At 41.6% G+C, this 15,939-nt stretch overlaps 1 protein-coding gene across 4 annotated transcripts in view; it reads left to right on the plus strand.

Annotated features, from left to right (window-relative positions):
• Window positions 1–15,939, plus strand: part of KIF4A (kinesin family member 4A) — a 129,594-nt gene that overhangs the window by 112,094 nt on the left and 1,561 nt on the right. For 2 of the 4 annotated variants that reach the window (XM_086389908.1, XM_086389909.1), the window contains exons 25-29: window positions 966–1,073; window positions 2,070–2,150; window positions 2,507–2,605; window positions 3,133–3,315; window positions 14,642–14,758. In XM_086389908.1, the coding sequence (XP_086246034.1) occupies window positions 966–1,073; window positions 2,070–2,150; window positions 2,507–2,605; window positions 3,133–3,315; window positions 14,642–14,758 (588 nt within the window). The remainder of the gene's footprint in view (window positions 1–965; window positions 1,074–2,069; window positions 2,151–2,506; window positions 2,606–3,132; window positions 3,316–14,641; window positions 14,759–15,939) is intronic. The other 2 variants (XM_086389910.1, XM_086389911.1) reach the window with 1 other exon arrangement.

Genomic DNA, 15,939 nt, shown 5'->3' on the forward strand with positions numbered 1-15,939 from the left:
TGCCATAAGGTTCTTCTTCAATTTCTGCATATCTGAGGTTATTGATATTTCTCCCAGCAATCTTGATTCCAGCTTGTGCTTCATCCAGCCCAGCGTTTCTCGTGATGTACTCTGCATATAAATTAAATAAGCAGGGTAACAATATACAGCCTTGACCTACTCTTTTTCCTATTTGGAACCAGTCTGTTGTTCCATGTCCAGTTCTAACTCTTGCTTCCTGACCTGCATACAGATTTCTCAAGAGGTAGGTCAGGTGATCTGGTATTCCCATCTCTTTCAGAATTTTCCACAGTGTATTGTGATCCACACAGTCAAAGGCTTTGGCATAGTCAATAAAGCAGAAATAGATGTCTTTCTGGAACTCTCTTGCTTTTTCGATGATCCAGTGGACGTTGGCAATTTGATCTCTGGTTCCTCTGCCTTTTCTAAAACCAGCTTGAACATCAGTAAGTTCACGGTTCACATATTGCTGAAGCCTGGCTTGGAAAATTTTGAGCATTACTTTACTAGTGTGTGAGATGAGTGCAATTGTGAGTAGTTTGAGCATTCTTTGGCATTGCCTTTCTTTGGGATTGGAATGAAAACTGACCTTTTCCAGTCCTGTGGCCACTGCTGAGTTTTCCAAATTTACTGGCATATTGAGTGCAGCATTTTCATAGCATCATCTTTCAGGATTTGAAATAGCTCCACTGGAATTCTATCACCTCCACTAGCTTTGTAGTGATGCTTCCTCAGGCCTACTTGACTTCACATTCCAGGATGTCTGGCTCTAGGTGAGTGATCACACCATCGTGATTATCTGGGACATGAAGATCTTTTTTGTACAGTTCTGTGTATTCTTGCCACCTCTTCTTAATATCTTCTGCTTCTGTTAGGTCCATACCATTTCTGTCCTTTATTGGAATAAACTGAAATTCCTTTTTCCTCTTATTCCTTTGGTACCATTGGGTTGTATTTTTCTCTAGGTGCTGTACCTCCTCAGTCAGCTGCAACAAAGCCAAATGGCGGAGAAGCAGCTAGAAGAGTCAGTCAGTGAAAAGGAACAACAGCTGCTGAACACCCTGAAGTGTCAGGTACGGACATGAGGCAAAGCTCTCCAGAGATGGGGTCCACAGGCCTGACTTAGAACTCTATCTGATTTAGACCATTGTTTAACCTGCAGAAAAAATTACCTACTGAAAAGAAGTTTATAATGGTAGCCTCTATTGCTTTGTTAGCCCTATTTGGTCAATTTAGGGATGTTTAGGATGTAGCCCTACATAGGATAACCTCTGTTTTGGTACAGAAATGAAAGTATATACTTCGTACCAGACTTTAAGGCCTCCTCGTTCTTTCTCTCAACCCTGAGCTCTAAAGAGTTGAGAAAGTTAAATCATCCAGTAGAATCCTAGGGGCATTTAGCTCTCTCTTTCTGTGCCTGCTATGAGTTAAGACCTGACATGTTTGTAAAATGCCTGGGGTCTGCATTTCTTCCAGAGTCTGGAAACACCACACCCTTTAATAGCATGTTGGAGCGCTATTTTATCCAACTTAGCATCTTTTTCCTGAACCACCAGTCTCTAAGTTTTCCTTGGCACCTCTCATTGAAGACATAACCAAACTTGTTAAGGTCATGTACATGAATCCAGTTGTCTTAAGTGCCAAGAAAGTTTATTCAGGCTCATTAGTGCAGCAAATACACTTCTTAATCTGTGTTGAGAAGCATGGACAAAAGCATCCAAAGATGTCAAAGAAACAGCTGACTCTCTGGGTGGGTTTCTTTATTGGCATCCTGATGTGAATAAGGGTTATGAGGCTAGAAAATAGAAAAAAATGAAGAAGGTGTATAGGGCAGCGCCCATGCTTCCTGCGAGTGTGGTCATGGCTGCTTGGGAATGTTGGAATAGAGGTGGCATTCAGGACATCTAGGAATTGGTCGGGATCAGGCATTTTTCTGGGTGCCAATGCCTGCTGTGCAAAAACCATCTGCTGCCAGCAACTTGGCAGTAGTGTGTTTTCATCTCTGAGTTCTTTGGTAACCCATATGTAGTACCCAAAATAACCCCACCTATCACTGCATTATCTGGAAGCAGGATGAAGAACTTGAGAAGATGCGGGAAGTGTGTGAGCAAAATCAGCAGCTTCTGCGAGAGAATGAACTCATGAAGCAGGTACTGCAGCTTCCCACCCATTTAATAAGCCCTGGAAGACCCTGTTGCAACTGAGACCAGCCCTTGGGAGCACCTCCTAGTATATATAGTGACTTGGCTCTATTTTATGAGGTCTTCATCTAGTTTCCATGTGATACAGTCATGTGCATTTCAGATGATATGAAAGACATATTTAAATTTGCTCCTTTCTAAATCTAATACTGATCCTGTGAAGTGGGAATCCTTCAACCTACTTTGCTATTATCTGGCCTCACTTTACCATGGCTTAAAATTAAGCTAATTAGGATTCTATGTTTCATCCATGAACACTCAGAAGCTTCCCTGAAAAGTATACTTTGTCTTTTCTTTTCAAATAGAAACTGAACCTCCTCCAAGTAGCCAGCAAACAAAAATCTCATCTTCCTAAGGATACCCTTCTGTCTCCAGACTCTTCTTTTGAATATATCCCACCTAAGGTAAACTACTCAGTGCCTGTGATACCTTTGCATAGCCAAGGTTTGTGGTGAGTGTGCAAAAATCACCTTTTTAGGAGTGGTTGAGAGTTAAAATTCCCACATTCCAGCATCTCAAGTTTCCTTGGAGTCCCAGATAAAACTGAAGTTCAATCTCGAGGAAAATAGACTTTCTCCCTCCCTAGAAGCCTGTCTTTAGGCCATGTACAGGCATTATGCAACACAGCTGAGAAGGAGGAACAAAGAGCAGTGTTCAGCTGTCCATCTAAAGATACTTATCATATCATGAGTCTCTCCCTCCTCCCTCAGATTACTCAGCCTCTGTCCCTTCAGTTTCTTTCCCTTCAAAGACTGTAAGGTCAAAGGCTAAAGCAGAATTTTATTCTGATTGGTAAAGCCAAGTGGGGTATCTTTGAGGGCGTCTAAAATCTATGCTCTGAGAATGTAGCTGGCAGCAGCTACTGAGAAGATAGGATCCATGTGTTGTTGTTGTTCTTAGTTAAATAACCATTCCAAACCTTTTTTCTTAGCCCAAACCTTCCCGTTTTAAAGAAAAGTTTTTGGAGCAAAGCATGGACATCGAAGATCTAAAATACTGTTCGGAATATTCTGTGAATGAACCTGAGGACAATGATGATGATGACGGCGATGGGAATGATGAGGAATGGAAGCCAACAAAATTAGTTAAGGTGTCCAAGAAGAACATCCAAGGGGTAGGAGGCAGCTCATCTCTTTCAGGAGTTCTATTCATTAGTCTTCACTGCCAGTGAGAATGTGCCAGCCCCTCGATCCTATTCAGAGGCACTGGCTCCACTGAGGGGCGTTCATTGGGCAAGCTCTATATGGAACCCAGGGCTAATTGAGAGGGCTTCCTGGGTGCACAGAGGGGTTCTTTTCATGTTTTCAGATTCTTACCCAGTCTGAACAGGTAGTAGTGTTCTATACCGTCTCACTGAAACTGGTTCCAGTGTGATCATAATAACCTTTCACATTTTTATAGCACTTTACAGTTTATGAACTATTCTCATATGTTACCTCTTTTCATTGTCACCAAAAAAAAAAAGAATCCAGTGATGTGTTTACTGTTTGTATTTTACAGCTGGATCTAAGACTCAGGAGAGTGAAGTGACCTTGCCCAGAGACATAAAACCAAGTGAGAGTCAGGACTTGAAATCAAATGTTCTGACTCCAAGTCCAGTTTATTTTACCACACCATGGTCAAATGAGTAAAAACCACAGACCAACTTTAAAATCAAACATACCAAAGTTAAGGCTAGTTAGGAACAATCTGACTTTGAGACATGCTCTATTTACTTACTGGAGAAGGCAGTGGCACCCCACTCCAGTACTCTTGCCTGGAAAATCCCATGGACAGAGGAGCCTGGTGGGCTGCAGTCCATGGGGTCGCTAAGAGTCAGACACGACTGAGCAGCTTCACTTTCAATTTTCACTTTCATGCGTTGGAGAAGGAAATGGCAACCCACTCCAGTGTTCTTGCCTGGAGAATCCCAGGGATGGGGGCGCCTGGTGGACTGCCATCTATGGGGTTGCACAGAGTTGGACACGACTGAAGTGACTTAGCAGCAGCAGCTATTTACTTACACGTGCTTTACTTACAATGCTACATATTTACCAAACCTAGATGTTTTATGTTGAAACACTAACTTCCCAGGCCTTACAGTTCACTATTACCCTAACTGTGCCCTGCAGTCACATTCCACTTGCAGAGAACAGCTCACAAATTACCTTAGCTGGATTCCTAGAAGGTTACTCAATTTCATTAGCTGATAGTGCACTGGGGAACTGAGCCTTGTAAAGCCACCAGAGAGAAGCAAGTCATGAGAACTAGACCATTGTGATGGCATTAAATCATTTGCAAAGTCATTAGGAATGCAACAAAATCACCATGTGCTCTTGGTGGAACTAAGAGCTCATCCTTAGCCTCAGAGAGCTTATAATCTAAACGGGAAACAAGACAAAGAAATAGGAAGCATCATAGAACCTCGGGGCTTCCCAGGTGGTGCAAGTGGTAAAGAACCTGCAAGAGACATAAGAGACACGAGTTCGATCCCTGGGTCAAAAAGATCCCCGGGAGGAGGGTACGGCAGCCCATTCCATTATTCTTGCCTGGAGAATCCCATGGACAGAGGAGCTTGGTGGGCTATAGTCCATAAGGTCACAAAGAGTCAGACATGACTGAAGCGACTTAGCATGCATGTACACATAGAACCTCAACCTACTCATCTCAGGGACACGGATTGAGGGGCCTTGAAGAGTGACTATAAAGCCAAACCAGGTAGATAGAGTTTAAGGACATGCCATGAAAGAGAAGACTGTTGCTGCATTATAAGAAAGGGAAATACAGTCTTGGGAGACCATTTTCTGACACAATGAATAGCATATTGCAAAGTCTTGATAGTAGAGGTAGTAGTGTAACAGTTGGGACATTGAGAGAAAATGGGGAAGAACATGTCTTTCATTCATTTACTCAGCAAACATTTATGCTGTCTACTGTGATTGAAGTGGAATGCATGAGCTGAATGTTGATGAAAAGGTCAGCCAGATAATAGAAAGCAAAGATGAGAAGTACACACAGAAACGAATGGTAGAGGACCTAAAACCCTGGGAAGGAGTTTCCAAATAGGAAGCAAATATGGGTATACTTGTCTTTGAGAAATGCCTATCACACACACAAGTATATATATATGCACTATTGCTATAAGCTTAAAAAAGGAAATATGAAAGTATAGCAAAATATTGCAAGTAAGTAATAATTGTTATCAGTGATAAATCCTATGTCTAAAACACTGAGAGATGATTCTTTTCTAGGCTTTCCCTCTGATTTTATAACTTGAGAATATAATTGGGCTTTAAGGGGGGCAAGTTGACAATTGAGTTTCTCCTTTTTGGTGACCTCGAAGTACAATGGATGCTGTAACTGCTCTTTGATCAGACTACTTGTAGACACGTCAGCTTTAGACCTTGATGCTTTGCATGAAGGCCATCCTGATTGTTACTGTTGCAACACAGCGGAATCACTAGGTATCTGGACAGGAGACTGCAGCAAGCACCAAACTGAGGACTTGTCCAAAGCTAATGCTGAAAAAATAGGTTTCCTCATTCAGCTGTATTTCCTATATGTACTAAGGAGATGCCAAAGGATAAAGAAGTGATAGCTTAGAAGCCAGGTAAACATGAGTTCTGTCTTGACTTTGCCACTGTTTAGTTGGATGGCCTTAAGCAGGTCACGCAATCTCTCTGGGCCTCAGATTCCTTATTTATGCAATAAAGGGATGAGACTAGACTAGTGATATATAAGGTCTCTTCCAGCACGAATATCCTGAGTTAAAGTTGTATATATGGGTTTTGTTGTTGTTGTTTTTAATATGTGGGTTTTAATAATACCACCTTTATATGGTATTATATGGTGTCTGAGAAGTTAAAAGAAGGAATATATGTGAGAGCACCTTGTAAAGGATAAAATGCCATGCAAGTATTGGTATTAAAGCACTGTAACCACTATTACAAATATTCCCATTTGTCCCCTTTGGCAGAAAAGAAGGAGCAGATATTCTGGTCTCTAGTAATAAAAGAATGGAGATGAACTGGGATGGAGTGACTTGTCCAGGGGCATGCCAAGTATTGAATATAAGACTAGAGCCCAAGTCTCCTAATTCCTAACCTGGTATTCTTTATGTTACAATTTTTACCAGTTTTTTATCATTCTGAGATATAATATAGCACTGAAATCAGTGCTAGAAGAACTATAGACTCTAAAGAAATAATTTTCAACCCTGGTTACACATTAGAATCCTCCAGGGAGCTTTTAAACACAGGGAGCCTGAGACACCATGCCCAGATATTCTGATTTAATTAGTCTGAGGTGGGACCTGGCATTTTTGAAAAACTCCCCAGAGATTTCTTATGTGCACATGGACATCACCAGATGGTCAGGGTTGAGAACCACTGGTATAAAGGAACCTCAAAGGTCTTTCATCTCTACTTCCCACTCTATATAAAGACTCTCTATTATAGTGGTTCCCAATTATAGTGTTGGGACATGCTGGTTGGTTGCTAGCAGTTGTGATACACATGTGTGTACACACATATACCACATACATCATATTTGAGATTATGTCTGTGGCAAGGTCTTGCTCCCTCTCTTATATTTTGATCCCGGTTTGGGAGAAAACAGGATGAAGTTACAGCTAGTGCACATGGCATTCATGTGAATACATCTAACGTGTACATCATGACTGTTCTATAATACCACTCCCAGGTGTTTAGCCTCTGCTTGCTTGAAAACAAGCAGTCTACTAGGGGGAAGCTCACAGTCTCACAGGGAATCCCATTGTATTCCAAGTGGCTGTTAGAAAGTTGTACTTTGTTGAGCGAAAGTGTGCTGTCCTATAGATCATCCCAATGAGACTTTGGCTATGTAAAAGTTGACTTGTTCTTCCTTATAACAACCCCTAAGATACCACTTTCCTACCATTAACCTTATGGATAAAATGAAGACACATGGCCTGGGTAATAGAGTGTTTTTGAGGCAGATAGATAAATGTGTAAATGGTCAGAGGACCATACCCAACATATAGCAATCAATGGATCAATGTCATTCTGGTGAGGTATCTCTAGGACATGTCTTAGAACGCTGTCTTTTGCTCTGTCTTATTCAAAGGAGTCAAGTTGGGTTTTGTTTTGTTTTATTACATCCAGTGTTGGCAAAGGTGACAGGTGGGCATTTCTGTCTGTTGTTGTTAAAATGTAACTTGTCATACCTTTCTGGAAAGCACCTTGCAAATATGTATCAGAAGCCTTAAAAATATTCCTATCGGCAGGGAGGTTCAAAGGGAGGGGACATATGTATACTTATGACTGATTCATACTATTCATGGGGTTCTCAAGGAAAAATACTGAAGTGGTTTGCCATTCCCTTCTCCAGTGGACCACATTTTGTCAGAACTCTCCACCAGTATGAAAAGGCAAAAAGATATGACACTGAAAGATGAACTCCCCAGGTCGGTAGGTGCCCAATATGCTACTAGAGAAGAGTGGAGAAATAGCTCCAGAAAGAATGAAGAGACTGAGCCAAAGTGAAAACAATGCCCAGTTGTAGATGTGACTGGTGATGGAAGTAAAGCCCAATGCTGTAAAAACAATATTGCATAGGAACCTGGAATGTTAGGTCCATGAATCAAGGGAAATTGGAAGTAGTCAAACAGGAGATGGCAAGAGTGAACACTGATATTTTAGGACTCATGGACGGGAATAGGAGAATGTAATTCAGATGACCATTATATCTACTACTGTGGGCAAGAATCCCTTAGAAGGAATGGAGTAGCCCTCGTAGTCAACAAAAGAGTCTGAAATGCAGTACTTGACTGCAATCTCAAAAACGATAGAATGATCTCTGTTTCCAAGGCAAACCATTCAATATCACAGTAATCCAACTCTGTCCCAACCACTAATACTGAAGAAGGTGAAGTTGAATGATTCTATGACCTACAAGACCTTCTAGAACTAACACCAAAAAAAGATGTCCCTTTCATTGTAGGGGACTAGAATGCAAAAGTAGGAAGTCAAGAGATACCTGGAATAACAGGCAAGTTTGGCCTTGGAGTACAAAATGAAGCAGGGCAAAGGCTAACAGAGTTTTGCCAAGAGAACAACACAAAAGACGACTCTGCACATGGACATCACCAGATGGTCAGTATTGAAATCAGATTGATTATATTCTTTGTAGCCAAAGATGGAGAAGCTCTATATAGTCAGCAAAAACAAGACCGGGAGCTGACTGTGGCTCAGATCACGAACTCTTTATTGTAAAATTCAGACTTGAAGAAAGTAGGGAAAACCACTAGACCATTCAAGTATGACTTAAATCCTTTATGATTATACAATGGAAGTGACAAATGTATTCAAGGGATTAGATCTGATAGACAAAGTGCCTGAAGAACTATGGATGGAGTTTCATGACATTGTATAGGAGGTGGTGATCAAAACCATCCCCAAGAAAAAGAAATGCAAGAAGGCAAAATGGTTGTCTGAGGAGGTCTTACAAATAGCTGAGGAAAGAAGAGAAAGCAAAAGGCAAAGGGGAAAAGGAAAGATATCCATCTGAATGCAGAGTTCCAAAGAATAGCAAGGAGAGATAAGAAAGCCTTCCTCAGTGATCATTGCAAAGAAATAGAGGAAAACAATAGAATGGGAAAGATTAGAGATCTCTTCAAGAAAATTAGAGATACCAAGGGAACATTTCATGAAAAGATGGGCATAATAAAGGATAGAAATGGTATGGACGTAACAGAAGTAGAAGATATTAAGAGGTGGCAAGAATACACAAAAGAACTATATAAAAAAGATCTTAATGATCTAGATAACCATGATGGTGTGATCACTCACCTAGAGCCAGACATCCTGGAGTGCAAGGTCAGGTGGGCCTTAGGACGCATCACTACGAACAAAGCTAGTGGAGGTGATAGAATTCCAGTTGAGCTATTTCAAATCCTAAAAGATGATGCTCTGAAAGTGCTGCACTTAATATGCCAGCAAATTTGGAAAACCCAGCAGTGGCCACAGGACTGGAAAAGGTCAGTTTTCATTCTAATCCCAAAGAAGAGCAATGTCAAAGAATGTTCAAACTACCACACAATTGTGCTCATCTCACATGGTAGCAAAGTAATGCTCAAAATTCTCCAAGCTAGACTTCAACAGTACGTGAACCAAGAACTTCCAGATTTTCAAGCTGTTTTAGAAAAGACAGAGGAACCAGAGATCAAATTGCCAACATTCATTTGATCACAGAAAAAGCAAGAGAATTCCAGAAAAACATCTACTTCTGTTTCATTGACTATGCTAAAGCCTTTAATTGTGTGGATCACAACAAACTGCTGAAAAGTCTTCAAGAGATGGCAATACCAGACTACCTGACCTGCCTCCTGAGAAGTCTATATGCTGGTCAAGAAGCAACAGTGAGAACCGTACGTGGAACAATGGACTGGTTTCAAATTAGAAAGAGTATGTCACGCTGTATATTGTCACCCTGCTTATTTAGCTTATATGCAGAGTACATCATGCTAAATGCCAGGCTAGATGAAAAACAAGCTGGAATCAAGATTGCTGGGAGACATATCAATAACCTCAGATATGCAGATGACACCACCCTTATAGCAGAAATCGAAGAGGAACTAAAGAGCCTTCTGATGAGAGTGACAGAGGAGAGTGAAAAAGCTGGCTTAAAACTCAACATTGAAAAAACGAAGATCATGGCCTCTGGTCCAATCACTTCATGGCAAATACATGGAGAAACAATGGAAAGAGTGAGAGACTTTATTTTGGGGAGCTCCAAAATCATTGGAAATGGTGACTACAGCCATGAAATTAAAAGACGCTTGCTCCTTGGAAGAAAAGCTATGACCAACCTGGACAGCATATTAAAAAGCAGAGATATTACTTTGCTGACAAAGGTCCATCTAATTAAAGCTGTGGTTTTTCCAGTAGTCATGTATGGATGTGAGAGTTGGACCTTAAAGAAAGCTGAGCACTGAAGAATTGATGCTTTTGAACTGTGGTGTTGGAGAAGACTCTTGAGAGTCCCTTGGGCTGCAAAGAGATCAAACCAGTCAATCCTAAAGGAAATCAGTCCTGAATATTCATTGGAAGGACTGATGTTGAAGCTGAAACTCCAGTACTTTGGCTACCTGATACAGAGAACTGACTCATTAAAAAAAATCCTAATGCTGGGAAAGATTGAAGACAGGAGAAGAAGGAGATGACAGAGGTTGAGATGGTTGGATGGCATCACTGACTCGATAGACATGAGTTTGAGCAAGCTCCGGAATTGGTGATGGACAGAGAAGCCTGGCATGCTGCAGTCCATGGGGTCACAGAGAATCAGATACGACTGAACGTAATGTATGGCTGATTCACGCTGTTGTATGGCAGAAACCAACACAACATTGTAAAGCAATGATCCTCCAACTAAAAATAAATTTTTTAAAATGTTCCTTTCCTTCAGCCCTGTAATTATACACCTAGGTATTTATACCAAGTAAGTAGTCATTGATATGTAAAAAGATTTATAAATCATTTTTGAGCACAGACTATGTATCAGGCACTGCTTCTAGGTGCTGAGGATAATAAACAGACATGTCAGATCCTTGGCCTCATGAAACTGAAGGCATTCTTGTGGAGAGAGACACGTAGTGACCAGAAAACAAAATAATTTTAGATGATAAGAGATGAAACAAAAATATAGTCAAATCTTAGAGAATGATGGGGTAGGAAGAGAGTACTTTGGAAGAATGCTTGGAAGAGGCCTCTCTAAAGAGGAGATATTTAAGCTGAGATCTGAACAAAGTGAAGGAACAAGCCGGGAACAAAATCAGAACATTTCAGGAAAAGGAAACCGTAACTGCAAAGGTCTCAGGGTAAGAATGATCTTGGCTTATCAAGGAGCAGCTGAAAAGGTCAGTGTGGCTGGAGGATACTGAGAAATGAAAGAGTGCAGTACAAGGGCAGGTCAGAGGGGTAATCAGGGCCCTTGTCAGTCATGGTAAGATTTGGATTGTATTTATGTACCAGGATATTTGCTGTATGTAACATGGTTCTTGGAGAAGGCAATGGCAACCCACTCCAGCACTCTTGTCTGGAAAATCCCACGGACGGAGGAGCCTAGTAGGCCGTAGTCCATGCGGTCGCAAAGAGTCGGACACTGAGAGACTTCCCTTTCACTTTTCACTTTCATGCATTGGAGAAGGAAATGGCAACCTACTCCAGTGTTCTTGCCTGGAGAATCCCAGGGACAGGGGAGCCTGGTGGGCTGCCATCTATGGGGTCGCACAGAGTCGGACACGACTGAAGCGACTTAGCAACAACAACATAGCAACAATAACATAGCAACAACATGATTTATAATGGTAAAAAATTTCTTTCAAAATAATCTTAATATCTAACATTAGGTGACTGATTAAGTAAATTGACATTTCCACATAATGAAAGGCCATATGCAGTTGTTAAATATTAAAAATCATGGTTTTGATTTTCAGATTTTATAGAGTACTGTATATTCTCATAATAAGGAGGGGTAGATGTTTTAATGGTTTCTTTTACCTTCACAACTACGGAACAATGGTGATGGTTTTCCATATGAAAGAGAGTTGAGGGCTTGAATTTAACTATAAATGCAGTATGAATCCACAAAGATGGCAAGCTAAAAAATGTTACTGTAATTTTAGGACTCATAACCAGAACTATTGAGTTCATAACAAGGGAGGTGCTTCTCTCAATCTACTTCACAATGGTCACACCACATTTAGAAAGTTGTGCTCATTTCTGGATGTCACAATTAAAGATGAACTTGGACAAATTGATATATAGCTAAGGTGCTGAGAATTCTTGGAAACCATGTCATGTGGTGAATCATTGAGGGAGCTAGGTATATTTAGCTTTGAGAGGATTTGGACAGAGTGGGACTGGGGAGTGAAAATGATACTTAGGGTTTGAACATCTGTGCTGTGAAAGTGGGGTTAAACTGATTTCATGTCATTCCAGATGGCAGAATTGGGTCCTGAGGTCAGAATTTATGTAGAAACTGTTATCTCAGGATAAATAGATCGTTGGATAATAAGACCAGAGATGTTAGAGTGGGGCTTCATACATCAAATCAGGCTTTTAGTGGTCACTGAGGTCTTCTCTGACTAATCCATCATTCTGTGAGCTCTGCCACCTATATTTGTTCCAAGCCAAACTATCCTATTTTCTTCCACCATTTCTCTTATAACATCACTTCCTGTAATGCTGGTCACCCGCCGCTTTTTGTATAATGCCCTCTTTATGAAACACATGCACACAGTGAACTCCTGAATGTGTGTGCAAGGAAACATTGATAAAATGAGCTTAATATGTGGAAAGCGCTTGTAACAGTGCCTCAGTTCAGTCGCTCATTCGTGTCCGACTCTTTGCAACCCCATGAATCGCAGCACGCCAGGCCTCCCTGTCCATCACCAACTCCCGGAGTTCACTCAGACTCACGTCCATTGAGTCAGTGATACCATCCAGCCATCTCATCCTCTGTCCTCCCCTTCTCCTTCTGCCCCCAATCCCTCCCAGCATCACAGTCTTTTCCAGTGAGTCAACTCTTCGCATGAGGTGGCCAAAGTACTGGAGTTTCCCCATCTATTTCCCATGAAGTGATGGGACTGGATGCCATGATCTTCGTTTTCTGAATGTTGAGCTTTAAGCCAACTTTTTCACTCTCCACTTTCACTTTCATCAAGAGGCTTTTTAGTTCCTCTTCACTTTCTGCCATAAGGGTGGTGTCATCTGCATATCTGAGGTTATTGATATTCCTCCCGGCAATCTTGATTCCAGCTTGTGTTTCTTCCAGTCCAGCATTTCTCATGATGTACTCTGCATATAAGTTAAATAAGCAGGGTGACAATATACAGCCTTGACACACACACACGTTAATATGAGCTATTACTACTGTAGCCTTTTTAGTAAAGGTGAAATATGGCACTATGATGAGTATGGATCAATTGTGGCATATCCATAGAATGAAGATGAATGGAACAGGAGCTACATGCATCAACAGATTTGTGGTAAAATATACACATGAATAAGCATCTAATTCGAGAGACTGCCCCTGAGAGGGAGGGAGGTGAATGGGATCAGGATGCTTCAGTTGTATCTGTTTTTTACTCATCAAAGAAGGGTTGGGGAGACTTCCCTGGTGGTCCAGTGGTTAAGATTCCACACTCCAATGCCAGGGGCACAGCTTCCACCCCTGGTTGGGGAGCTAAATCCCACATGCCGCAACTAGCCAAATTGAGGATTGGGAACATGAGTGGGTTTTTTTATTGTCTACACTTTTTAACCAAAAAAAATAATGGTGCCCTAAAATAGAATATGTTATTTCAAATGGGATCTGACTGACCCAGGTATATTGAAGCAAATTTCTTCACTTCTTGTGATTTCTGAACTCCAAATTTCTGCCTGACTTTCTGACAGCCATTTCACACTGTTGACTCGAAGCTTGCTGACACCTCAAGTCCCTAGACCTTTTTTGCACAAACTACCTTTTTGTTTTGTGTATGTGTGTGTTTTCGGGGTTTTTGTTTGCTTTTGGCTCAGTTGCGAGTGCAGCTTGTGGGATCTTAGTTCCCTGACCAGGGATTGAACCAAAGCCCTCAGGCCCTCAGCAGTGAAGTCTCAGACTCCTAAGGACTGGACTGCCAGGGAATTCCCTTCACAAACTTCTTTTAAGCCAGATTTCCCCCCATATTATATTTATATGGCTGATTTAGGGGGGAACCTAAATGGTAGACTTACATTTATCCCTGCTATAACTTTTCTACTTCCAGCCCATGATTCTAGCCTGTCAAAATATATTTGAATTGTGTTTCTGTTATCTTACATATTAATCATCCTTCCAGCTTTATGTCATTGTTACCACTGATGAATATGCCTACCTTGTAGACTGGCTGTGAGACTCAAATGAGATTTTGCATTTCTATATATGAAAGTACTCAGAAAACTGTAAAGTGCTATACAGATGTAAATTATTTTATTTCATATTATCAGTGATTTATTAAAATGTTGAATGATTAAATTGCTGAGGACAAAGCCAAGGCCAACACTAAACAAACTAGAAATGTGAGTTGGATGAAAGTACAGCTGGGTAGATCTCAAGATACTGAGCAACTCTACTCAGTTATTAAATCTGTCTAACTCCCATCCAGCCCACGGTCCTTCACTTTGGCCATAAAATCATCATGAAAATCTTTGTCAATTGCTCTGCATTATTATGGTACCCCTCCAATCTGTCTTTCAAGTATACTATCCCAAAAGTGTGGCATGACTTGTTCTTAGAAAAAACCTATGGTGGTTCTTGATGATCATTGTTTTACTAAAGAAGAGAGGACTGCAAAGATAGAAGTTTTCACTTTTTCTAGAATGGCTTGTGAATGAAGGGAAGGTACTTCAAACCTAGTCTTCTGACTCAGTAATGTTTCTTTCTACAAACCTGTTTTGCAGTGTTCCTGCAAGGGCTGGTGTGGGAACAAGCAGTGTGGGTGCAGGAAGCAAAAATTGGACTGTGGCACAGACTGCAGCTGTGACGCCACAAAGTGTAGGAACCGTCAGCAAGACAAGGTAGGATCAGTGCTGTCACCCCTCACCATCCCTTCAGACCTCCCAGCAGTCTGTGCCCTTTTCTTCCACCTTCAGTCTTGAAACCTGGAGTCTCCTGCTCAGCCCTTCCCACCCTCCTTCACCCTGAACCAGAAAAGGCTATTTCATTTCTCAATCCTTTCTTGCTGCTAGCCTGTCCACACCACCCCTCCAGAAGCCACAGCCCCTCCCAGGAGATTCCCAGATACGCAGTTCCTCACCCCCAGCCTTGGCTATAAAGTTTCTGTGCAATGTCTAAGGCAGGAACAAGGAACCAGAAAGCAAGCATTTACAGGCATACAGCCACACAGGATCAAACTAGTCCGGAGGCTTAGCTGGAATTGTAAGGGCCATGTGCTGAGGTGGCATCTTCCAAGAAAGAAGTTAATCCTTCTGACATCTTGAGACATTAGTTACTTAGACCTTTGCCATGGGAACCAGCTATTCCATGGCTCTAGGAAAAGACCCACAGCAACTTGGTCTTCCTGATAAGCAGTGTTCGTGAGCCAAGCTGACTGTAACTGTTCTTACACTGCTCCTGGGAATAGCAAACTCAGGTGAACAAAATGTGCAGGAGACGGGCAGCACCAGGAAGGTCAGATCCCAGTCCTTGCCTTCTGCCCACCTGTGCCCACGAGCAAAAGTCCATTCCTACCGCTCTCCATGTAATACACAGGAATTCCAGCAAGACTAGTTCACCATGCATTTTGCAGTTTTGCCCTGGGTCTTCTATTTAAAAGACTTCTAGGATAGGTAGTCATTAGAGAACTAAAATGGCAAGCTAGAGGTCAGGCTAAGAAGTGTAGAAGTAGCATTATAGAAAGACCTTAAGTGTTCTCTGTTCCCATGCTTTTCTCAGTTTAGGTTCTAGAGTCCTACAGTGGCTCCAGACAGAGGAGTATGGCCCAACTCAGTTTGACCCCATGCCAGCCAAAGCAGCTTGCTCTTGTTTATTTATCAAGTTTCCTCTAAGAATTTCAGTTGTAAAACCACTAATCTAGTCCAATACTGCCATTTTACAGAGAAGGAAACTAAGGCCCAGAGATAAGCCTCAGTGACTCGCCTGATATTACACAGCTGGTCATGGCGGCTAAGATTAGACCTCAGGCTTCCTGACTTTTAATCCACTTCAGTTTCCATGACAACAGGCTATAAATCTAATC

Source organism: Bos grunniens, chromosome X (genome assembly GCF_055505025.1).
Source record: "Bos grunniens cultivar Pamir isolate PY7600 chromosome X, Bosgru_T2T1.0, whole genome shotgun sequence".
NCBI lineage: Eukaryota > Metazoa > Chordata > Mammalia > Artiodactyla > Bovidae > Bos > Bos grunniens.